Source organism: Eumetopias jubatus, unplaced genomic scaffold (assembly GCF_037043125.1).
Source record: "Eumetopias jubatus isolate StellerSeaLion01/CBP00866 unplaced genomic scaffold, mEumJub1_p1.0 scaffold_1, whole genome shotgun sequence".
Classification (NCBI taxonomy): Eukaryota; Metazoa; Chordata; class Mammalia; order Carnivora; family Otariidae; genus Eumetopias; species Eumetopias jubatus.
This window is the reverse complement of record NW_028274807.1, coordinates 196,199,665-196,219,676: the sequence shown is the minus strand read 5'-3', so window position 1 is coordinate 196,219,676 and position 20,012 is coordinate 196,199,665. Positions and strand designations below refer to the sequence as shown.

General features: G+C 47.7%; 1 protein-coding gene across 5 annotated transcripts in view; it reads left to right on the top strand.

The window, feature by feature from the left end:
- Positions 1-20,012, top strand: part of CACNA1D (calcium voltage-gated channel subunit alpha1 D) — a 292,448-nt gene that overhangs the window by 200,411 nt on the left and 72,025 nt on the right. For 3 of the 5 annotated variants that reach the window (XM_088028075.1, XM_028124508.2, XM_088028067.1), the window contains exons 10-20: positions 3,259-3,346; positions 3,611-3,670; positions 4,654-4,680; positions 8,050-8,210; positions 9,245-9,470; positions 9,598-9,805; positions 12,528-12,648; positions 15,555-15,669; positions 16,052-16,121; positions 16,986-17,052; positions 17,785-17,932. In XM_088028075.1, coding sequence (XP_087884201.1) covers positions 3,259-3,346; positions 3,611-3,670; positions 4,654-4,680; positions 8,050-8,210; positions 9,245-9,470; positions 9,598-9,805; positions 12,528-12,648; positions 15,555-15,669; positions 16,052-16,121; positions 16,986-17,052; positions 17,785-17,932 — 1,291 coding nt within the window. The remainder of the gene's footprint in view (positions 1-3,258; positions 3,347-3,610; positions 3,671-4,653; positions 4,681-8,049; positions 8,211-9,244; positions 9,471-9,597; positions 9,806-12,527; positions 12,649-15,554; positions 15,670-16,051; positions 16,122-16,985; positions 17,053-17,784; positions 17,933-20,012) is intronic. The other 2 variants (XM_028124510.2, XM_028124509.2) reach the window with 1 other exon arrangement.

The following is a 20,012-nucleotide window of genomic DNA, read 5'->3' as shown; positions in this document are numbered from 1 at the left end:
CCCCCCACCAGAGCCCGGGTCCTCTGCTCAGGTGAAGGGACTGGATCACGGTCCATTTCCGGGACCAAATGAGGTCACCCAATTCTAGCACAGTCACTGTGCTCTTCCCCCGCCTCCCCCTCACCGCCTCCTCGGCTCTGGTTGATGTCATTCCAGAATAGGTTGTTTATTATGGGTGGGTCCGCAGCTCTCTCAGCATCTAACCATTAAGACAGAAAAGTTGCTATCTCTACCGCAGGCGAAGTCAGACAGAAATGACTCGTCCGAGATAAAAAGATACAAACCATGGTTTGTTTGCAGACGAATCCATCCCCTGCCTACTTCACAGCCAAAACTGACTCAGGCGTGTGGAAGACTGTTCACACTAGGTGTCTCTCTACAAGAATGGTCAGAGCAAAGGGACCCTGGGTTTGGGCCACGCATGGAGTGTACCTTTGCTTCCAGGGAGCTCCAGGAGAGCTTTCTTGAGGTGACAACTACCATGTCTGAGCCTCACCGATTGCCTGACACTGTGGACCCACACAGGATGACCCAGGACTGTGGGGAAAACCCACCATGTATTTTATCTCACTCAGTTCTGCCAATAGCCCCAGATGAGAAAATGGAGCATTGGAGAAGTTCAGCCACACAGGTGGGGTTAAACTGGGATCTGGCCGACCCAAGAGTCCGCTTTTAGCTACCGAAGGATGGAGTCCGCCTGGGGGGCAGGGAAACTTCTCTCCATCAGTGCGGCTTTGACACCATGCCACACCGTCAACCTCTCTTAGTTTCTGTCTGGGGAGTTCGCCTTTGTTTCTTATCTTTCTCCCCACTTGGTTCTCATGTTCAGGGACTAACTAGTACATTTCATTCACTAACAGCTGGCACGGAGCCAGAAATGCAAAATGCCCCCCCACCATAGTCAGCATGTAATTTATCTGCTTTGATCAGATGGTTGGAAAAAAAGAAGCTTTAGGAATGACATGCAGCAACTGCACTGCTCTTATCCCGGGATAGGGCCCCAGAGGGTAAGAAGCCATAATGACTTAGCCTGTTCAGAAGAAGTTTGCTCTTTTGGAAAGAATAATTACAGATCTAGGATGATTAGTAGTAGAACCGTGAAACATTAAACGGTGAGAGGCGGAAGTGGCTCTCGAGAGTGTGGAGGGAGCACCACCACTCTCCGCATGGAGCATTGTAGCCTGCAGAGAGGTGAGACTGTGCCCAGCTCAGTCAAATGTTAACTGGGGCCCCCCACTCACCCCCACTCCTGCCCCGGGTCACGTGCTCTCAACTGCTGACCCCTTAGTAGCGACGGTAACTACCAAGAAAAGCGTTCCACAGAGATGACTCACGGTCATATTTGTAGGAGTCTCCCACTGTGATTTTCTTCGTCACTGAAGACAAGGGTGACCTATGGAGGAGCCCATAGCAGTGAACTTCATTGAATTTTACAACGTTTTTGTCTTTTCAAGTCAGAGCACAAATCAGTCGTGGAGAAGAGAACTGCATGAGCAGCTTCGTGCGTGTGTGCGTGTGTGTGCGCGCGTGTGCATGTGTGCGCATGCGGTGTGTGTGCATGAGTGTGTGTGTCTTTATGGAGCTTTTGTTAAAGGTTTCTCTGTGGTTGGATTGTGTGGGGTTTTTGGTTTATTTTTGACAGGTTTTTACGTGGAGTCGTAAAAAAAGTGAATCAAAGTTAGTAGTTGGTTTCTTTTGACCTGGTTGCGGAGGAAGGGTCATTCTAAGAAAGTACCAGCAGTGTGACGTGGGTCTGTCGTTTTGCTCATTTTGTCTGCTGCCTTTGCCTAAATACTCCCGGACACGGCTGTGAATCTCCCACCCGGGCAGGCTCAGTTCCTTGGGTGCCCCCAGAGGGAAAAGGACTCTCTTTGGTGCCCTCAGAAGAGATGTTTCTCAGCTCTCTGGGCCTCTCAGGTCAGGCCCACCTTCATCCTTGTCATTCACCGTGTCCCTCGCCTACGCAGAGCTCACTGGCCCAGCTCCTCTGGCCTCTGTGCCTGGGCTGGCCTCAGAACCTCCATCACAGCACTAAGAACCACTACCAGCTTTTGCAGATCCAAGCAGAGGCATCCTTGCTAAGAGGAGCCGTATCGGCAGAGCCCACAGGGAGAAGGCCTTCCTGTTGATACCACAAGGTCTATAAAGGTGGTCGCTACAGGTCAAAAAGATGCATCAGGGCAAAAAATGCATGTAGTGGGTGATTCTCCCACATTTCCATCTTCAGTGACCGCCTCTCCGAACCCCAGAGCAGAATTTGTTATTCCTTACTGCGTGTTTCCAGAACTCCTTGCGTGGACCCCTGAGGTGGCTCTTTTCGTAGTTCTTGGAAATCCATGGATTTTCCAGGGCAGGTGCAATTCTTTGTGCCGTCCATCTCCTTCATGACCCGGCTCCAACCCATCTTTAGGATGCTTTTAAGGTTGAATCAAGAGGATGAGAACTAAAGCCCACATGCCAGATGGTGGGTCCCTGGGCCTCCCATCACAGCTGGTGCATTTCTACATTCCCTCCACTTCCTCTGCTCAGGATCCAGCTGTAGAGGAGTGAGACATGCCCAGAGACCCTGGTGACACTGAGACCACAGTCCGCTTTGCCCTCTGGTCACCACTTGGGAGAAGACCTACCTGTAAGACTGTATTTCCTGTGTACTCTAGTGCTGGCTGCTTTGGAAAGAGCCTTCCGCATATTGGCTTCACAAGCTCAGTGCAACTTAGCAGATAAAATTAGCTAATAATGAGTAGAGTTCTTAAATTTTTAAAAAGATTTTGTGCTTGGTACCTTCATGTCCTCCTGCATCCAATACCTCTTCTCCTTCAGTATATTTACAATAAGAATTCATGTATGAAATACTGGTCTAGTCACAGATTTTCTAGAGAACACTGGTTGGGGCCAGCAAAGATGTCGCTGTAGCTTGAGTTGTTTTGGTGGACTCTCAGTGCACTCCTGGAAGGTAAGAGAATAAGCTGGTGCCAGGCACGGCAACTGGGTTCAGTTCAGCCCCTAGGCTTCTTGAGAAGTGTCTGAATGGACAGAGCTTCCTCCTGTTGGGAAAGGGTAGTGGTTCTCTGTGGACTTTCTTGGCGGATCACGGAAGCAGGGACTCCCTTGCCATAGAGGTGCCTAGCCACTCACCCTTCCTCGCCCTCCTCCTGGGCTCCCAGAGGGCCTGCCTGGAGGCAGTGATCTGCAGCCGGCCCACTCCTGGGCATGCAGCACCTCCAGCATGCCGGCTAAAGCCTTGTCTTCTCCCCGCAGCCAGCATGCCCACCAGCGAGACCGAGTCGGTGAACACAGAGAACGTAAGTGGCGGAGGCGAGAACCAAGGCAGCTGTGGGAGTCTCTGGTGAGTGTGGCGGCCATTTGCCCTCCTGTCTCCTCCTGCCTTCTTAGGGGAGCACCTGTGGGGCAGGCACCCCAGGCCATAGCCTCAGATGCACGAGGGGTGGGTGGGCTCACCCTGGACCCCTTGGTCCCCCTCCCCTCCCCTCCCAGGCCCCCAGACCCCCAGCGTTTCACATGCCTCTCCCCCCAGAGCAGCCCATCCTGCCGAGGCGGAGCCTGCCACGGGGCATGCCAGGTAACCCGGCAATTCCACTGTGTCCACTAGGTGCTGGTGGAAAAGAAGAGGCACGGCCAAGGCTGGGCCCTCTGGGTGTCGGCGGTGGGGGTAACAGGCCTGATTCTCTTCCCGGTCTGGTGTTGGCATCAGTGCTTTGACGAAGAGCTTGTATGGCAGAGTGGCTGACAGAATGTGCTGCATATTTCAGTTTTCCTTCCCTGGCGGGTTCTCCTGACCTCCTGCGTAGCGGCTGGACCCTGAGAGCTCACGGCACTTGTTTGGGGAGCCCTGCACCATCCTCTCCTAACAGTGGAGGGCGCCACCACATTCACCCCTGTTGGCTTCTGTCTAGATGACCTGGTCCCCAGCGGGGACCAGCAACGTGCAATGTGCAGAGTACTGCCTGCTTTGGGGAGCCCATGCAATTTTGGTTCATTTGCTTCCTGCTGGTATCTCTTAGGTCTTATCTCTGTAAAGTAGAGGTGGTGTTTTTAAGAGAATTTGATCTTCTTGGCAATGATTCATAAAAATAATGTGTTTTGGGCAGAATGCTCAGCAGTTTAAGAAGTGAATTTGCCTCTGTTGTCTTGCTCTGCCCTCCCTACAGCATTGTGAAGTAGGCAGGGGGATGGATTCGTCTTCCTCATTTTACAGATGAGAACACTGAGGCTCAACAAGGTGTGCTGCTTGCCCAAAGCCGTGCAGTTAGTGAATAGCAGAGCTAGGACTCCTAGTCCAGTGCTCTTTTTGCTGTAGCAGGAGCACATGCTACTGCTGAGTGGCTGAGAGGCGAGCAGGGGAGGCCCCCCTGACTTCAGTCTGGCGAAGTGGGGTCAGGGGAGAAGAACCCCGGGCATCATGGCCTCTGACAGGGCTGTGCAGGGCCGCTGGCGAAGAGTTTTCTCGTGCCTGGGCCCTGGCAGGTGTCTTGTCTCCTGCTCTGCTCTCACCCCTGATGGCTCACTGGGGGAGCTGGGGATGCTGAGCCCAGGCTTCTGTGCATGGCTTTTCTGATCTCTCAGCTGAAGTGACAGGGAGCATATGCTCAAGCCTTCCTAACAGAAACCCTATTCTTTTTGTCTTTCTTTCAGCCAAGCCATCTCAAAATCCAAGCTCAGGTCAGTGTCATCTATTTTTTCTTAAGCCTGCGTGTTGGTGTTTCACTTTCTTCTAACTTCTCTATTATACATGGAGATGCTCTAGACTTGATTTTTACTCTATGGGCAAGGACACTCATATCGAAGATCAGTCTGTGCAGTCAGTATTCAACACCTGCCTTGGAGAGCAGCATAGTAGGTGCTGAAGATCTTGCCCCAAAACAAACCAATGAGATGCAAACAATGAACAATTTCTTGTCACTAATCAACCCTTTAGATTGCCCCCCCCCCCCGAGTCGTTTCTCAAAGAGACACACTTCTTGTCACTTTTCTGCTTAAAAGTCTTCTATGGAGGGGAAAGTTCAAGAGGTCTTCTGAGGTGCTAGTGATGTTCTGTTCCTTGCTCTAGATGCAGATTACATGTTTAGTTGCTAAAAGCTTATTGAACCATATACCTATGATTTGTGTACTTTTCCATGTAAATGTTATTTTTCAATTAAAAATGACATTTTACCACATATATAAGAATTAACTTAAAATGGACATAGGAATAAATGTAAAACCTAAAATTGTAAACATTCTAGAAGAAAACATACAAAGTCTTTGTGACCTTGGGTTGGGCAAAGGTTTCTTCTTGGATACAACACCCAAAACACTGGCCATGTGAGTGGATAAGCTTCAGACCAGAAGAAAAAATACTTGTAAAACATTTGATATAAAGGACTAGTACCCACTATATAAAAAGAATACTATGTAAATATGATGTGAGTAATAACAACAAAAAAATGGTCAATAGATTTCAACAGGCATGTCACCAAAAAAAAAAGAGCTACAGATGGCAAAGAAGCACATAGAATGACCATTGGTCACTAAGAAAATGCAAATTGGAATCACAATGAGACACCACTGCACACCTTTTAGAACATTTTTTATACCTGTGGATCAAATTTTAAAATCTGACAATACCAAGTTCTGATAAGGATGCAGATCAGCGGGAATTCCCATGTGTTCCTGCATGGTGCATGGCACGGCCATTTTAAAAAAATTGGTGGTTTCTTGGAAAGTTAAACGTATATTTACCCTATGATCCAGCAATTCCACTTCTGAGGTATTCATATAAAATGACGGTATATGCCTGCATGAGAAATTTTTATATAGGAGTTTATAGCAGCTTTGTATACAATTGCTGAAAACCGTAAGTAAATCCAATGTCCATAAGATGGTGAATGGGTAGACAAGTTGTAGTTCATGCATATGTTGGAATAATGCTCAGCAATAAGGAAAAAACTGCTGATAGATACAACCCAAATGAGTCTGGAAAGTATTTTTGCTAAGTGGAAGAAGCCAGTCTCCGAAAGCTCTATATTGTATGGTTCTCTTTATAGGACATTCTGGATAAAACAAAACGATAGGGACAAAAAGCAGATCAGTAGTTGTCAGGGGCTGAGGTGAGGAGGGTGGGTTAACTATTATAAAGAGCTATGAGGGGAGTTCTTTGAGTGATGGAAATATTCTACCTCTTGATTGTGGTGGTGGTGGTTACAAACCCTATACCTAAATACTAATAATTACCATATGTCAATTGTATCTCAAGAAACCTGATTTTACAAACAACTGGAAGCCCTTCCCTGACTCCCTATTGCCAGAGGGCATATACGTTCCTTCATCATTTGGCCCCTGGCTCACATTCTGGCCTGACCCTTTGACACCCCTTCCACACTCCCCACTCTGTGGGTATACAGGACTGCTGTCTGTTTTCACCAGGCTCAGTTTCTTCCCACCTCAGTCCCCTTGGCCATGCAGTCCCTTCTGGGTGGAGTGCCCTCCTGTCTGCCCCTGGTGAACTCTTACCCTCTTAACCAGAGCCAGCCCAAATCTCAGCTTTTCAGGGAGGCCCTTCCTGACTCTTGCAAAGAGCATTCGCTGCTCCTGTCTCTCTGTTCCTGTACCCAGGATGCTGAGCATACCACTGAGTGGGGATTGATAATTATTTGCCCCAACCTTGCATGCTTTTCAAGATCAGAGGCTACAGGATGGTGCGCTGTCTTCACCTCTGTAGACCCAGTGTCCGGAGCCCCAAGTGAGGGGCAGGATGGGAAGTGCTGCAGGCCTTCAGGAGATGGGACAGTGAGGCTTCCGAGATTTGGGAGACACTTGAGACTTGTTACTGCAGCATAAATAGACCCAACACTGGTCCTTTTTCAGACCACCTTGCTTGCGTGTACTGAATTATGCATCGCAGGAGAAACCCAGCCTCAGGGGCAGGCTTCAGTGTCCTCAGTGGGATTTTTCTATACTGGTCATCATGTTTCCAGCCACTATTACCACTGGAAACCATATAGCAAGAGCAAGAACAAAGTGCACTTTTCTTGTTGCAGGTCTCGTTGAAGAGTGGGCACCGTTCTTTCTTCGCCTGGTCCCTGGGTTACGGTGTTTTCAGCATAGCAATGCAGCTGGGTCAGCCAGAGCTGCAGCCAGGATGCAGCCTGGGGGTTCCTCTGACTCAGGCCCCTAGAGGAAGTGCCCACCAGTCCCATCTGTTAGCACAGCCTACACAGGGCTGACATCGCCACTCGGCTGGCCTTTTCCCGGGACCCACTTCACCAATCCGTCCTGTGGCAGGGAACTTTTCCCACAGGGAGAACAGGCTAAGGGAGGGAATACTTAACCTAATTACAAGCCGGAACTAAAAGTCAGTAGAGGACATGCTACTTGTCTGTCTGGCTCAGCTCATTTTATTTGTATGAAAACACAGTTCAATATTGGCTCTTCTCCTGAAGGTATATTTTGAGCCTCACTCGTTAGAAAGGGCACCTGATGACTCAGTATGAAGACTCATGTCCTACTCGGCTTTGACAAGTCTACCAGGCTCCAGAGAAACCTCCCGGATTTAAGAAAGGACTAAAAGTCTCTGTAAAAGGAAATCTGGGTCTGGAGCACTTTGCTGCCTGATAAATTCTGTATGATGATTAAGATGCCGCAAGAGATGTGTATGAGAAGCCAAACGGCTCTCTACACCCGCAGTGTGAACAGATCCGTGTGCCATATGGTGGGAATGCAAATTGCATATATGTGTGCAGGCTCAGTTTTGCATCTGCGGACAAATCTATGAATATCTAGATTTTTCTAGCTGGTTTGAGGACTGTGCATGGCAGATTATGGAGTCGTCTAAAGCCATAGGAAACTGATTGCACGATCAGGTCAAGATTACACATTTAAAGTTGTATTTAAAGACCAATGTCATTTCTATGTCATGTGTTCTCATCTTTCCTTCCTGCACCCCCTGATCTGGATCTCCAGAGCCAAAGACAAAACCTGTCCCCATGACGTCTGTCGGGCATTCAGAGGCCGCATCTGCTGTTCACGGAGTCACGTTTGCTTCTCTTGCAGCCGACGCTGGCGTCGCTGGAACCGCTTCAATCGCAGAAGATGTCGGGCTGCTGTGAAGTCTGTCACGTTTTACTGGCTGGTTATTGTCCTGGTGTTTCTCAACACCTTAACCATTTCCTCTGAGCACTACAACCAGCCTGACTGGCTGACGCAGATTCAAGGTGCGAGCAGAGACTGTGTTCTTTTTGTTCTGATCCCGAATTAGGGCTTCCTGAGGCTGTCCAGCTGCAGTTCAGTCTTAGCTGATCCATGTGTAGTGACGGGAAATTTCCGGGGGCGCTAGAAGCCAGAGGAACCATCCAAACCCAGGCTGCACCTGGAGGGGTGGGGGCGCAGCCCACATGGTGTGCTGGGGCCAGCTGATGCCATATTTCGTCTCTGGCATATTTCATCTCTCTCTTTAACCGGTTTGATTGCTTCGTGGTGTGTGGTGGAATTACCGAGACCATCTTGGTGGAGCTGGAGATCATGTCTCCCCTGGGGATCTCTGTGTTCTCTCTCTTAACCCTATGACAGCCTAGGGCCAAGGAATCTTGTCGTTGGAAGGGACCTCATCTCCCTTCTCCCCATCCCCACTGGAAGCTTTATTTTCCCGTATGGTATTCTTGGCAAGTGGTTGTTTCTCCCCTACCTGGAAGGCCCCAGGAGTGTGGGACAGGAGCTCATCCCCAGAGACAGCCTGTTCTGAGTTGGTCAGTTGTGATCCATGGGGAGGTCCTATTTCTGTCTAGCTCTCCAGCCTGCTGGGTGCCATTCTCTGTGGTTAGAAATGACTTTGATAGACAACTGCTGCTTATCTCATGGTGCCCTAATCAAGACCAGACTGGCCTTTCTGTGACTGATTGAAACAAAAAATATAATACGTTGGTGTAAATGCAGAAGCACAGGCTTTTAGGGGTAGAAAGCCTCAGAGATTGTGTGGTAAACCTGCTCCTCCCCATTTTATAGTTGGTGAAACTGGGGCGCAGAGAACTCAAGGGACTTCTCCAGAGTCCCACATCTAGGCGGTAACAGAAGCAGGACTAGAACCCGGCACACAGACCATAAACGTTGGTGCCACATGTCTGTAATGGGGGCCACCACGAAGACTGGGTCAAGGCGGTGGGGCGTTTCCAGCAGACACAGGCGGGAGGGAGGTCTGGGGAGGGAAGACCAGTCTGAGCCACGCCCACAATGAGACCCTTTGTCTTTCCAGATATTGCTAACAAAGTCCTCCTGGCTCTGTTCACCTGCGAGATGCTGGTAAAAATGTACAGCTTGGGTCTCCAGGCATATTTCGTCTCTCTCTTTAACCGGTTTGATTGCTTCGTGGTGTGCGGTGGAATTACTGAGACCATCTTGGTGGAGCTGGAGATCATGTCTCCCCTGGGGATCTCTGTGTTTCGGTGCGTGCGCCTCTTAAGGATTTTCAAGGTGACCAGGTGAGAGTGCGTGTAATGCTGCAGGCGTTTTCTGGCTGGGGGGGTGGTAAGCAGCCACATCCTGGCCCCGTGATGTCCACTGTGTCCCATGGGCGTTGTGTGCTCACACCCCCATCTTGACTTGTAGGCACTGGACTTCCCTGAGCAACTTAGTGGCCTCCTTGTTAAACTCCATGAAGTCCATCGCTTCGCTGTTGCTTCTGCTTTTTCTCTTCATCATCATCTTTTCCTTGCTTGGGATGCAGCTGTTTGGTGGCAAGTTTAATTTTGACGAAACGCAGACCAAGCGGAGCACCTTTGACAATTTCCCTCAAGCCCTTCTGACAGTCTTCCAGGTGAGCCCGTGTGAGGAGGCCGCGTGAGACGCCGTCTTGTCCCTTCACAGCTCGGGAAGACAGGATGATTCTGCTGGGATTAGTGACCTCTGCCCCAGTAATGCTTTGACAAATCCTGTGCCACTGAAGTTGATTGTTGCGCACCTGACTCCAGCTATCTAGGGGGCGTGATTTCATGTTTTCAGAAGACCACTGGATATGGGACAGAATAATAAACCAAAAACATCTGTTTGATTTTGTGAGGTTTCCAAGGTTCCTGGGAGATAGGCTCTACAATCCTCTTCGTGTTCTTTGTGAATTTTTGATTGCAGGCAAGTTTTGTGATCCTGGATCTAACGGATTTGTGCAAGGAGGTGAATTCTAAAGCCCTCATGCTCTGGTGTGTAGTCAGAGGAATCAGGGTGCTAGAAGTGTTGTGACAGCCTTCTGCCCCCTTGCTTCTCCCTCCTGTGATGTAACCGGAACTAGCAGGCTCCTAGCATGGAGGCTGTGTGCAGGCAACGAGGCTGAGATGGAGGCACGGTGGCAGGTAGCTCGGCAGGTGGCTCTGCACTCAGAGCAGTGACCTCCACACCCCACCTGGCTTTAAGCGGAGGTGTTCTCAACCCCCTCTTCCTATATTGTGAGCCGAAACCCTTCCTTAAGCAGACAGTGGCAGATAAATTTTAAAGACCCATCTGCCCTTGTCGCTTTTCACACGTGTCATCAGTGAGCTCCGGAGCCCGGCCTGGGAGGCAGGAAGTTCTGGTGGGAGGGACCGCAGCCATCGAGGTCCCCTGCTGGCCCTTTCAGTGCTCCACTCTGTGACCTTGGAAAGTCACTATCCTTTGTGGGGAAAAAAAAAAAAAAAACGAAACAAAAAACCAAGAGACTAGAGGGAATGATCTGTAAGATTCATTTCCACTTGGTCATTTTGAGGAGAATAGAATTACTGTCGCTGCTCTAGGGCCATACTTTTTTGAAATATACTTCAGTTTTTTTAGATTATACTGAATTTTTAGCCACTGATTAGTTATTCTTTTTTCTGTTTTCTTTCAGAGAAACCTGTATGGTGGTGGTGGTTTTTGGTAGCGCCTGTGTGTGGCACAAAATTCAGATGTTTACAAAAGGATATAAAGTAACAAATGAGTCTCCTTCCCACCCAGCCACCAATTTCTCCTTTGGGGAACAAACACCACTAAATAGCTTCTGTGTATTCTTTGAGATGTATTTGCCCTTCGATGTAAATCAGTGAACCTACCAACCAACCTACCTCCCAATGAATGTCCTATGATGTAGATGGTAGCTCATTTTATGTGCCGTTTTCCAGGTTCTCACGATTTCAAGTGTCCTTAAGACTCTATCTTATTGGTCCATAAGAGTTTGCCTCCCACTTTTCGATTCTGCAAAAATTCTGTGGTGTGGATGTCCCCTAATTCATGTAACCAGTCCCTAGCCGATGAATATCTCATTGTGGCCGGCCTCGGCTCCATGGGTGACCCTGAACACACACCATGGACACGTGTGTGAGTGTAGATGTGTAGGGTAAATCCCCCAGAGATGGAATTGCTGTTTTGAAGGGTGTGTGTCCATTTTCAACACTGATACTCTTGCCCGACACGCTCCTCAAGGTAGCGACAGTCCATCCTCCAGGGATGGGGTCTGGACGCTGTCTGACACCTCACCGCTTTTTACCACAGTGGGTGTTCAAGCTGTTTGATGGTTGTCTGACAGGTGAAAATGGTATCTTATAGTTTTAATGCCTATTTCTCTTATCAGGAGTGAACCTGAATGTTCTTGTGTGACTAAGAGCCACTAAGTTCCTTTCCTGGGAACTGCTTTATCTTTTGAAATCATTCACCCATACTTCTGTTGGGTTGTGAGCCATGACAGTTTTATTTTTTAAAGTGTCTGGTGCAGATAGACAATACAGAAGCACATGTACTCCCTCTCTCTTTCTTTCTCTCTCTGGAAGATGGTATGGTTTATTTTTATTTATTTATTATTATAAATTATTTTTTAGATAGTATGTTTTTAAAATGCTATTTAGGTTCATCTGTTCTTAACCTCAATATAGATTAAGTTATCAGATATCATCAGCAGAGAAGATTCCATGTGAAATTTCAGGTAGTTATTAGTATCTACTCATTGGATAGTTTGTAAATTTACATGAGATATTTGGAATTCCCAGCCTCTACAGATTCATGGGTCTAATTCTCCATTTCTAGTATAGATTAACTGTGTGGAATAGTAGGTAGCCATTGAAAGGATTGAAGGCACTTACTGACACAGGGGGGTCTCCAGTATATTGTTGAGTGGGAAAAAAAAAGGCAAACGCAGAAAATTCATATAGTATGACATCCTTTGTGTCCAATAAGTCTGAGAAGACACCACCTACCTCTTTCCTCTGGGCGGGTATCTGTGTGCTTATGTGCGCAGAGGTTCTAGAGAGAGATGCACCAACAGCGTGCTCTCCGGGGGGTGGTGGTGCAGAACTGGGGTGTCATCAAAGATTAGGTAGGTCTTATATGTAGTGCTGCTTTATTTCCATGTGAAGAATTAACTCCTGTGTTTGTGTAATTGAAAACAGTGTTTTGAAAACTCTACGGGGTAACCGATGGATTTGTTGAGCACAGTGAAAGGCAGCTCAAACCAGATTTGGGGAGCCCCCGGCGGGTTCTGGAGGGCTGTCGGGAGCTGCAGTCCAGCTGCGTGTGGACTGACCGCGGTTTTGGCCTCTTAGATCCTGACAGGGGAAGACTGGAACGCTGTGATGTATGATGGCATTATGGCCTATGGTGGCCCATCCTCTTCAGGGATGATCGTCTGCATCTACTTCATCATCCTCTTCATTTGTGGTAACTGTATCCTTCAAGCTGACCAGGGGCTTTGTCATTTTGTTTCGCCCTGTCTGAACTTCCCTGCAGTGGTAGTGGTGGTGGCGGCCGTTGGGGTGGGGAGATGAATGCCTTTACCTTGTTTGCCCAATATCTGCTCCCCTTCACTGTCGCTGGGACGGCATGGTCAGAGTTCCAGTAGGCTTTGAAGAATGAGAAAACTGGGGAAGGGAGCATGGGACAATGCGTGGGCTGTTCTCGTTGTCACCCAGCTTGGCATCACAGCTCCTGTGCAAGTCCCAAGGGAAGGCTTAGGGCAGAGCGGAGTGGTCTTCCGTGCCATCATGCTTGGGAGGTTAGCTGTGTCTCTTGAAACCCTTCCTAACCAGTGGGGACCCATTGTCAGTGGCTTGATGTAAGCTCCCTGGACCTGATTTGGCTTTGCTGCTCTGTACCTCTCTGGGGATCATGTATCCATTGGCTAACTGCTGTGTTAGGCTCTGAGCTCTTTTCTGACTCCTTTTATTCCTTTTCCCTGGCAAGAGGCCCTCCCTAATTCTAGACTTCTGGAACTTTGGATCTCTCTTTCACTCAGTCAGACCCTTTATGACCCTGTAACTTTTGGTTCTGTCTTCTCTCTCTCTGACCTCCCTGACTGGCACAGACCTGGCATATGGAACCCTCAGTGAGGGTTTGGAGAAAGAGCAGTTGTACAAATATGTGAATACCACCTCTTGGTCTTCACTTTTTTATTTTAAAGAATCCTACCTGGATTCTTCTAAGAAGCCCCAGATTCCTTCAGCTGTTTTCCCCTTGTTCTGTAGTGACTTGTCTTCTGTGCAGAAGCCCCAGCACAAACTTCTAAGGACAATACATAGAAACCCTACTAGTCCCTCAGGCAGCTCCAGCACCCCTCCTACTCGATTCATCCATACAGCTCCTACTGCACATGGGGGGCCAGATCCTACTGGATTTGGGATGGGTGCTTCTCCCTCCTCCCAGCTCAACAATAAACTTCTTGAGTCAGGAATTTCTTCTTTGTATTCACATCTCTCATGGCTTATAGTGGAGGGTCTTGCACATAGTCGGCCCTTGGCAAATGGTTGTTAAAGGAATGATCAGTGTTTTCTTATTGTACTCTCCTCCATGAACCCTTCAGGCCAGAACCCTTCTGGCTTTAGGTCTGTGGAGAAGTATTCCCTGGTGACACTCATTCTGGTTACATGTTGTGTGTTTTGTTTTGTTTGTAATACGTGTATCACTGAAATGCTTAAGTAGTTTATGTTCTATCTCCCCCTACATGAGAGTAGGGACTCTGGTCCGTCATGTCCCTAGCACCCAGCACAATCCCCAGCATGTTGGAGGTGCTTGGATCTTTTTGAGTGAATTCCAGAGCACACCACTATTTAGGAGGGTCTGGGTAATGCCTCTAAATACAGATGATGGGTGTTTGCTCTTGGAAACTGTCTATTACAAACTTGCAAGATTTTTCTATGGTTTATTACTCTGGATGTGCTTTCCACTACTCAAAATTTGGTGTCATTGCAAGACTAAGGATATATTATTTCTTCATTGAGATCATTGGTAGGAATTCTCAATACAGTTAGTCCTGCAGTAATCCCTACCTGAGCCATCATTATCCCACACATATCAGAGAAGGGCTTGCATTACCAAGCCATCACCCAGCCCAAGACAGATCGCTTCCTTGGGCTCATTACAGCTCTGCTTAACACGTAGTCTAACATACCAAAGGCTTTTTGGAAGTTTTAATGCAACTCATTCATGTTTCTATCATCTTTAAAGACTTGAATAGATTAGTCAAGGATGATATCCCCTGGAAGCTATTTCATCACCAATCTCTTTGTTAGGTTACGTTTGTGTTACCCAGCTGAGATTTCAGATTGCACAGGGCCTGGGGGACAGTGGTGCACCTCTCCCATCTCGGGGCTCTTGGGCTCCCACAGTCTTGCACACAGATGACCATGCATCAGCCAAGGAGAAGCATGTTCAGAGAAGGAGCCATCTAGACTTACTTCCCTCTGATCCCTGTGCTTCTCAAAAATGTATTTAACTGCTGGTGAATAAGAAACAGGCATCTTCCAAGAGATTTGGGAAACTTGCTCAGAATTATTTTTTTTTCTATCCAAGGAAACCACACATACAACATTATAGTAAGAGCCAAAAACCTGATAGCTTGTTCAGTCACCTCGCTTTTGGGGATTTGAAAAAATAAAATCCAACCACAGTAGTCAAAGATACAGTTGTAGTGGGGCTATTCAAAAGAACAGTTGGGCACCATCTGGCAATATATCAGTGTTTGTGCGGTGAACGAACGAGTATCCACAGACTCTGAAGACTCTGAAGACCATTTCAGATGAGAAAGACTCAGACTGCATTGTGTAATCATCATCTTGAATAATGCGTAGCCTAAAAGGGTCTATTTGGGAAAGCATGCCCTGTATATATATGTTATGGGTACGTGTGTGTTTTGAAAGAAAAAAAACAAAGAAAGAAAGAAAACGTAAAATGCATAACAACACCGTGTTCACATAATAGATTGTTTCATGCAGTGTGTATGATAGGTGTAGATACCTCAGTGTATGGAGACACACGTGTCTGTGCAAGCACATACGTATGCACGCCTATTAAAGGAAATGTTGAAGTTTATAGGTTTTCATGGCTTTTAGTGGATCTTAATTTTGCTTCTTTCCAGACTGTCTTCTACAGGTTTCTAGGGTTTCTTGTTTTTGTTGGTTTGGTTTTGTTTTCTAAGCAGGCTCTGGCCTTCTGGTCTTACTAAGTGAATACAGCACTTAGGGGACAGTCACCTGTTACCAGCCTTCCAAAGCACAGAGGGGTGTGACATTGCCATTGTCAACCACAAGTAGTTGCATTTAGAAATTGTGTTGTTCCCTTAAAATTGTTCCAACTAGATATCCTACTGAATGTCTTCTTGGCGATCGCTGTAGACAATCTGGCTGATGCTGAAAGTTTGAATACTGCCCAGAAAGAGGAAGCTGAAGAGAAGGAGAGGAAAAAGATTGCCAGGTAACCCTGTTTTCACCCGAGGATGGAATCTTGGGCAGAACCCAGGCCCTCGGCTCTCCTTCCCTCAGAGCCGAGAGTAGGAGTCACATGGTCCCATGCTTAAAGAATCCCTGTGGTTAATTTTGGTGTCATGAAATAAATGACGCATTTGATGCTGATGAGCTCTCACATGAGAATTTTAATACGATGATCTGTGTAATGAACCCAGCGCACTGAGGTGAACGGGAAGGCTCTTCGTGTGGGTTGTGCTATTTTCTCGCTTTTAGAGTTGTTTCCAATTAAATTCTGTCCTTCATCAGGCCACTGTGGATTCCGAATCTGGATTAGCATTTTTGTACATAGCAATATGGTTATTTGGTTTCTCGTGTTCTTTTCTCTACAGAAAAGAGAGCCTGGAGAATAAAAAGAACAACAAACCAGAAGTCAACCAGATAGCCAACAGTGACAATAAGGTATATGTCCTGAAACACTTCTCCCCTTTCTGTTTCAAATTGAATCTGTTGATATTGTCACAAATATACCATTTACACCATGAGAAATATCCTGTGTGATATTTTGGTGTGAGAGTGTGGCACACCATTATAGACACTGGCTTCCCAGGAGGATTCTGGGTGAATTTAGGCAGCTAGCTGGTGATCCATTAATGTTTAACCAAATAGCCAGCATGATAAATATTTGGGGGGACCACTTAAATTTTCTTTATTGGAATTGTGTCATCAGACCTGATCTGTTAGTATCTTCTCAGTAGGGCTTAAAATCGAGGATTGTTAATAGAAATGTGCCTCCAGAAGGAATCTTGGGATTGGGGATCTGGGTGCTCAGGGCTATACCGTCAAACTTCATCCCACTCGTGACAACTCTGGATTTTGCATTCATTTGTTTGGGTCCCTAAGTCAGTAAATACTTATTGAGTGGTTATTGTGTGGCAGATACTGGAGCTCAGCAATGAAGAAGACCAACGAGGTCCCTGTGTGCATGGAACTCGCATCCTAGCAGGGAGACAGGAATCTGCCGTGCAGTTAGCATACAGTGTGTGGGACAGTGCTGGGTAGAGAGGGGCATGGATGGTGCCGGCTAACCATGGCTGGGTAGAGGTTATACTCGTTTTCTCCTCATCTGCCCTCAGAGCTATGGCTGAAGCAGAATCACCACTGGGGATACCTGTCCATATGCATGCATGCACTTACATGCAATGTGCATTTTGGAGAGAGCTTCTTTCTGTGTGCTGAATGGCAGGGCTGATTCTTCACTTGGGTCTTCTGCAGTGCATTGAAGTCAGAGTCTCCCCTCCTCCCAAGACCTCTCTGTCATCCTAGGTTACAATTGATGACTATCGAGAAGAGGATGAAGACAAGGACCCCTACCCACCTTGTGATGTGCCAGGTATGGTGGCAGAGGCCAATGACAGGCTCTCAGTTCATGGGTGATGTGGCTTTGCTGCCACACAGTGATCAGGGGCTCAGTCTGTGGCCGACCAGCCCAGCTGGCGTGATGGTGGGTGGTGAGGCTGCCGAGGCCATAGGTCTGGTCTCCTCATGGAGCAGTTAGCCCTGCTCTTTGTTCTTGGTCACCCAGGTGGCTTACATAACCCAAATTCCAGGTGGTGGGGAGAGAAAGTGTGAGTGGATCCAGGCAAGCCCCTCTTCTTCTGGGAAATCTCTTTAGGAGGCAACCAGCCATTCCTACTGTTATTACTGCTCACCTGACCCTTTCACATTCGCTGGTGCTTTTATTGCTGATGTAGCAGGGACTGTGGGGCAGGGGGGATGATCCTGTTGGGCTTGAAGTCTCACACACAGTTTTTCAGGCTGAAGCTGAGCAGGGCTACTGGGGAAACAGCCGGGTGCTGGGAGTATGGCAGTGAGAAGCCCACCACTGATACCTTCTGCGTGGGTCAGATTTGGAACTGCTGGGAACCTCCTTCCCAGAACCACACATGCTCACAGACAGGCACACTTCTTGGCCCCCCACACGCACTCAGTCCATTTGGAAGGGTTTTGATGAACGTAAGCTGATAGATGTGAGAGTTTACTCTCCATGGGAAATTGCGAATAATGATTCGAACCAGAATGCGATCGTTATTTCGTGCCTATAAAAAAGGTGTCTCATTTAAAGTAGGGGAAGAGGAAGAGGAGGAAGAGGAAGATGAACCTGAGGTTCCTGCTGGCCCCCGTCCTCGCAGAATCTCAGAGTTGAACATGAAGGAGAAAATCACCCCCATTCCTGAAGGGAGCGCATTCTTCATTCTGAGCAAGACCAACCCGTAAATACCCAGTTTCTAATTTCATTGCTGCTGTGTCTCCCCTGTCACCCTACAGATTGCTTGAGGGGGTGCTGGAGATGGGGTGAAGGAGGGTGGCTCAGGGTCTTTTTCTGTGCCTATGCATTGGAGACCCTGTGTCCCTCTCTTGCTCCAGCTTTGCCTTTGCCCTCTGTCTCTTCCTGGCCATCCTGTTCTTGGATGGAGGTGCTGTTAGGAGTATGACCGGCCCCTGGGACGAGTGCCATTCCAGATTCTCCTCCCCTTTAGCCCCCGTACTGGTCAGAGCCCATGGCTTGGGTGTCCACGGGTTGTCACTTGTGAAGTGTTTTCCATCCAGAGGACCCTTTCTTCACCAGTGGGTCTTTCTGTTGAGGTGCTTTGGAGATGAGAATTTTGTGGCCAAGTTCTGCACAGCATCTTCATCCTGAGATCCAGTTTAGTTAATCACTATTCCCCATTGAGTTTTATGGCAATACAGTGATATTGCTCAAAGATATTTTATAGATCGTAGCTCTTCAATTCAGGTCTAGGATATCCTGCTTAAAATAGCATTTCTCATGTTAAAATGATAAGGTGCTCACCAAGAGCACTGTACTTACAAGTACTGCAAGAGGATGACATTTATTTATGAGCTGGTTTCTAGGTTTTAAATCATCTGAGACAGATGGCATACTGGGGGGTGGGGGTGGGGAATGAATGGCTCCTGGAAAGGTTTCTAGAATTATAGAAGCAGTTCTTGGCTGTCAGAGGAGAACTCTATGGAATTCACAATCCCCAGGGAGACACAGGTGGGAAGCAAGGCTGCAGTCCTTAGTAACTTGAGGATTTGATGGTAGTTTTTATAACTCATCACTGTTGAGAGTTTGGGTGTCTCTTTATTTTTTAAAAAAGTTTTTATTTACTTATTTGAGAGAGCGAGCATGAGCAGGGGGAGGGGCAAAGGGAGACGTAGACTCCTCACTGAGCAGGGAGCCTGACTCGGGGCTCGATCGCAGGATCCTGAGATCATGACCTGAGCTGAAGGCAGACGCTTAACCGGCTGAGCCACACAGGCGCTCCTGGGTGTCTCTTTAAAAAAAAAAAGTATTTGACTGATATTACTGAAGCCTACAGCTCACCGGGTCTACATGTATTGAAGGAATGGATTGATTTCCCCCCAAAGCTGTGAACACTCCTGCACCTTGGAACGTGTTCCCAGACTCACCTGCTAACAGCTTGCAAGCCCTCCCAGGGCACATCCCAGCATGAAGCAGCCCCCAACAGGAGGTTTCTCATAAAGTTGACTCCAGTTTTGAAAGTGAAAAAGGAAAATATGTTCAAGGGAAAACATACATGTATTCTCCAGGCTAAAAATAAAATCTTTAAATTCTAAAGTCCAGTGTTGAGGTTAAGGGTCGTCTGGCACTAACTAGCCCATGGGACGGCAGGAAAACAGGACGCTGAAGATTCTGTCACGTGGTACTAAGATCCCTGTGCAATTTGTGCATGATGCAACTTTCACTCCACTTTCTCACCAGTGCTTGTGGGTCAGCTCCAAAGTTTAAAAACACAAACAAAATTGGCACCTGGGTGGCTCAGTCAGTTAAGCCTCTGCCTTCGGCTCAGGTCATGATCCCAGGGTCCTGGGATGGAGTCCCGCATTGGGCTCCCTGCTCGGCGGGGGAGTCTCCCTCTCCCTCTGCCTGCCTCTCCCCCTGCTTGTGCTCTCTCTCTCTGTCAAATAAATAAATAAATAAATAAATAAAATCTTAAAAAAAACAAAGCACTTAGGACAGAATCTCCACATAACAGGAGATTTTACCAAGCCCATCTACTAGTCATTTTCATACAGCCAGCTGTATGAAGCTGTTGCAGCGAGCTCTGTGCTCAGGTTCTTCTTAAGGCGGGGATAGGAAGCCACTGGGCTTCTCATGTCATAGGGGGAGCTGTTACCGTCCAGCTGGATTGGAAATCTCCCTCAGTCCTTACTAGCTGTGTCACCTTAAGAAATTTCAAATGCGTAAGCCTCAGTTTCTCCACTTGTAGCCGGACGATAATCCCCACTTTTCAGGACTTAATGAATGATGTCTCTGAGGAGTCC